Consider the following 4,138-nt stretch of genomic DNA (forward strand, 5'->3'; position numbering starts at 1 on the left):
AAAGGCAAATAGCATCAAATATACAACTTTTCAATTACTTCCACACGCTAATTTATCAAACAAAAACAGAAAGCAGCATTTTACATTGAAAAAAAAAAAGAAAAATAAGAGTAACACAACACACAATTTCTTCCATTATGGAAGGTTAGGGTGACCCTTTTTCTAATACCCAAGACCCTTGGTTAGAAAAATATTCCAGTTTCTATGTTTTTTATTTACTGCAGAAAGCATTGGCAATGGAGAGCATTTCTAAAAGTTGAGGAGGCTTGGAGCAGACTGTGGAGGATTGGTGAGCATGTGAACAACTTCTCTCATGGTGGGCCTGGCAGAGCTCTCATCCTCGACGCACAGCATAGCTACCTTGAACAGATAGATGACACCTGTCAGTGGGTACTCGCTTAGTCTGGGGTCCACGACCGCCAACACTGAAGCAGGATCGGACGGCTGAGGGAGTTCCGATGTGGTCTTCCTGACCCACCTCACTATGTCCACCCCGTCTCCGAATTCCCCCACGGGTTTTCTCCCTGCTATCAGCTCCAGCAGCACTACACCGAAACTGTACACATCGCTTTTCTCATCGACCTTCAGCGTGTAGGCGTACTCTGCTTGTACATCACAGCAACCAGAGAGAATTTAATTGAGACCAAAACCTTTGAATTTAGACTACATTTCCTCACTAAGTTTGAATATGCATGCCTGATCAGGCATCAGGAGGGCCCGAACAAAATTTGTACCACTACCTACGATTATCAGAAAGCCCATGATCACTAGCATGCAAAACTATACTAGATTATAATCTATGCAGGACCTGCTAGTTTAGCCCATATATCCATGTCCCCAGGCCCCAAGGCCCAAACTTCCAACAGATGGTACACTGTTTTCGACCTTTTTTAATCCTCAAGTAATCGACAATCGCCAATGAATTCTAGGATTCCAAGTTCCGAAATTTCAACCAGGAACATGTGACGCGAAATAACGATAGGTCAATTCACACTTCAAAGTCACGTTTTTACTGAATGTGTAATTATGGGAGTATGAAATTTATCATCATGACACCCAAATAAGGAAGAAAAAAAAAAAAGTCTGGGTCACGAACCTGGCGCGATGTAGCCGTAGGAACCAGCAATGGAGGACATGCACTCGGATGCACCGGCATCCTGCAAGAACTTAGCCAGCCCGAAATCAGCGACATGAGATTCATAATCTTCATCAAGCAATATGTTATTCGACTTCACATCCCTGTGTATAATCAGTGGCGAGCAATCATGGTGAAGGTAACACAGTCCCTTGGCAGCCTCCACGGCAATCCTATACCGCCTCTCCCACTGCAAATGTGCACCCTTTGACCCATGCAACATCTCTCCCAAGCTCCCGTTAGGCATATACTCGTACAACAACAGATTCGTGTCCTTATTCGACACGTAACCCAACAGTCTCACAATGTTCCGGTGCCTGATTCGACCCAGAGTTTGAATCTCCGCCGAGAACCCATGATCACTCCTTCCAGTTCCACGACCCACCAATCTTTTAATCGCCACGTCAAGGCCATCCGGCATGGAACCGCGGTAGACAATCCCAGCGCCTCCTTTCCCTATAATGTTCTCTTCCTTCAAGCACTCCAGCACGTCCTCAGCTTTGAAATCTAGCCTTTGGAAAGCAGTGAGCTTCCAGGCTCGTGATTTTTGAAGCCTCCTCTTTCTCATTCTGTAAACCGTGACAACTATCAATGACAAAGCAGTGATCGACGTGATGATTGTGATTATGAGCTTTGAAGCAGTGAAAGACGCTGCCTGGCCATGACCTGACCCTTTAGCTTGGTTCATCAGAGCTGGACAAGTAACGTGGCGCGGGGGACAGAGGTTGGGGTTTCCAGTAAACGAAGTGTCGTTAAAGACTGAAAATTGGCCACCACTGGGGATTCTGCCGACGAAGTTATTATACGAGAGATCAAGAGTTGTGAGACTTATCATGTATCGGATTTCACCAGGGATTTCACCAGTTAGCTGGTTTCTTGAAAAATTGAGGATGCTTAAATCTTTCAACTTTTCAATTCCTTTAGGAATTTCACCAGTGAGACTGTTCTGACTGAAATCAATTGAAGTAAGTGAAGTACACCGAGAAATCGAAGGAGGGATTTCACCAGTAATACTGTTGTCACTGATGTTTATCTTTGAAAGTAACTTGATATTGAAGATTTCCTCAGGAATTTCACCCGAAAATTTGTTCATTTCTAGAGACAAGACCTGCAAATTACGCAAATTGCTGATTGCTGGAGGGATTTTACCAGTGATCCAATTGTTTGAAACTTTTAACTGGCCAAGCGAAGCACCTGACATCTGGGTTGGGAGTTCACCAGAGAAGAAATTGTCGTTCAACTCGACAATACTCAGCAAGGGCAAGTTGAAAATTCCAGCTGGAATTGTTCCATTGAGAAGGTTTTTCATGATACGAATCTTGGTAAGAGACGTGCAGTTACCGAGTTCTCGAGGGAGTGGACCAAAGAAGAAATTATCCATCAGAATCAACGTCTCCAACCTCCCTCCCTCACACAAATGCCTTGGAATCAATCCAGTGAGGTGATTCGAAGTAACGTCAAGCTTGAAAAGCTTCCCGTTACGGCCAAGATTCTCTGGTAACTCACGCGTGAAGTTGTTTCCCCACACTTGAAGCACTTCGAGATGAGGAAAATCACCAACGAAAGACGGGATTGGACCGTAGAGATTATTTTTGAACAAATGTATGAGTGTAATATTCTGCAAGGCAGAGAAACTCTCTGGTATCTCCCCTGTTAGTTCATTTATTGAAAGATCAAGCGATTTCAAGCTGATTAAACCAGAGAGTTCGGATGGAATACGTCCTGTAAGGCGGTTCAGTTGAAGGAATAATGTGTGCAAGTGCTTCAAATTGCTCAAACTCACAGGAATCTCACCGGTTAGGTTGCAGCTTGCCATGTCGAGAACTTGGAGTTGACTCAATGTTCCGAACTCAGGTGGAATTTCTCCAACATAGGCGTTGAAATATCCAATGTACATTTCTTTCAGGTTTTTCAAACGAGCCAAAAACGCAGGACTTTTCCCTGTTAAACCGATGCCGTTTAGACCCAAGTACTCCAAGCTCTGGATGTCAGAGTACTTCTCTGGTATCTCTCCGGTGAAAAAGTTGCCTCCCAAACATAGATGCTTTATATTCGTCAGGTTCGCGACCTCAATGGGAAGAAGACCCGTAAAATTATTGTTATAAGCATCAAGAATCTCAAGCTCAGTCATACCTGTAAGGATTTCTCCAGGGAAACTGCCTTTGAAAACATTGTTGGAGATGTTGAATAACTTGAGAGAAGTCAAATTCCCCATCTCCACCGGAATCTTCCCTGTAAGATTAGCGGCAGCAATAGTGAGGTTGACGAGCTTGTTCAGAAGCCCTATCTCCGGTGGTATGGTGCCAGAGAGAGGAGCAAACGACGCATTCAGAGAAACAACATGGAATTCCTCATCGCATTGAACACCAGAGAAATGACAATGCGCAGAGGGAGACGAGGAGAATTCCCAGTCCTCTAGTCCCGAACCTTTCGGTCCAATCATGGAAGACTTGAGCTTCAACAGAACTTCAAGATCACTGTAACCATTGCTGCTGGCAGAGAATAGCAGAAGAATCAGGGAAATATCGAGCAGAAGATGACTGCAAACGCTTCTCATCTCTCAGTTTTGTTCCACTGTTCCTCTCTTTGCTCACAGAGAGAGAAGAAATGAGTATATCCCTATAGCGTTAATTCTATGCAGCTCAATCCTCACAAGCTACGTTAAGTAGAGTTGTGCAGTGCCTTGTAAAGAGAATCGTAGTCCATAAAAGTATCAAATTTGAATATCAAAATAAACAAATACAAAAGCTGAAAAGTCAGAGAGAGAAAGAAACAAAAAAAAAAGAAAAAGAGAGTATGGATTTCATGAAACCCCCACACCCTGCAATTTTGTATGGCCGCTGGTTCCACCGTACATTCCAAGATCAGACAATGGTAGAACACGGCGACTTAACGTTGATTTTTGCTCTTTCTCAAGCTCGTTAGCCCTTCTGTGAGTCAACAATGAGGTCCCCCATTGGAAGACAGGAACGTTAAATTTTTTACAGAGTTAAACGATTTGAT

General features: G+C 43.8%; 1 protein-coding gene across 1 annotated transcript; it reads right to left on the bottom strand.

Moving 5' to 3' along the window:
* On the bottom strand, positions 1 to 3,874 carry CLV1 (Leucine-rich receptor-like protein kinase family protein). Its single transcript, XM_018126372.2, has 2 exons — positions 1,097 to 3,874; positions 1 to 602 (listed from the first exon to the last, which is right to left on the bottom strand). Exons 1-2 carry the CDS (start codon positions 3,690 to 3,692, stop codon positions 250 to 252), a joined length of 2,949 nt encoding a protein of 982 aa, XP_017981861.1. The 5' UTR covers positions 3,693 to 3,874; the 3' UTR covers positions 1 to 249.
* Positions 3,875 to 4,138: the final 264 nt, after the last annotated feature.

The sequence above is a fragment of the Theobroma cacao genome, chromosome 8, assembly GCF_053813885.1.
Source record: "Theobroma cacao isolate CCN51 chromosome 8, ASM5381388v1, whole genome shotgun sequence".
NCBI classification, from domain to species: domain Eukaryota; kingdom Viridiplantae; phylum Streptophyta; class Magnoliopsida; order Malvales; family Malvaceae; genus Theobroma; species Theobroma cacao.

Excerpts from the sequence above, each read along its gene's own strand:
- CLV1 (XM_018126372.2), bottom strand. The coding sequence starts at position 3,692 with ATGAGAAGCGTTTGCAGTCATCTTCTGCTCGATATTTCCCTGATTCTT. Across the intron at positions 603-1,096 it reads CTACGGCTACATCGCGCCAG|AGTACGCCTACACGCTGAAG; the intron begins GTTCGTGACCCA and ends ATGTACAAGCAG.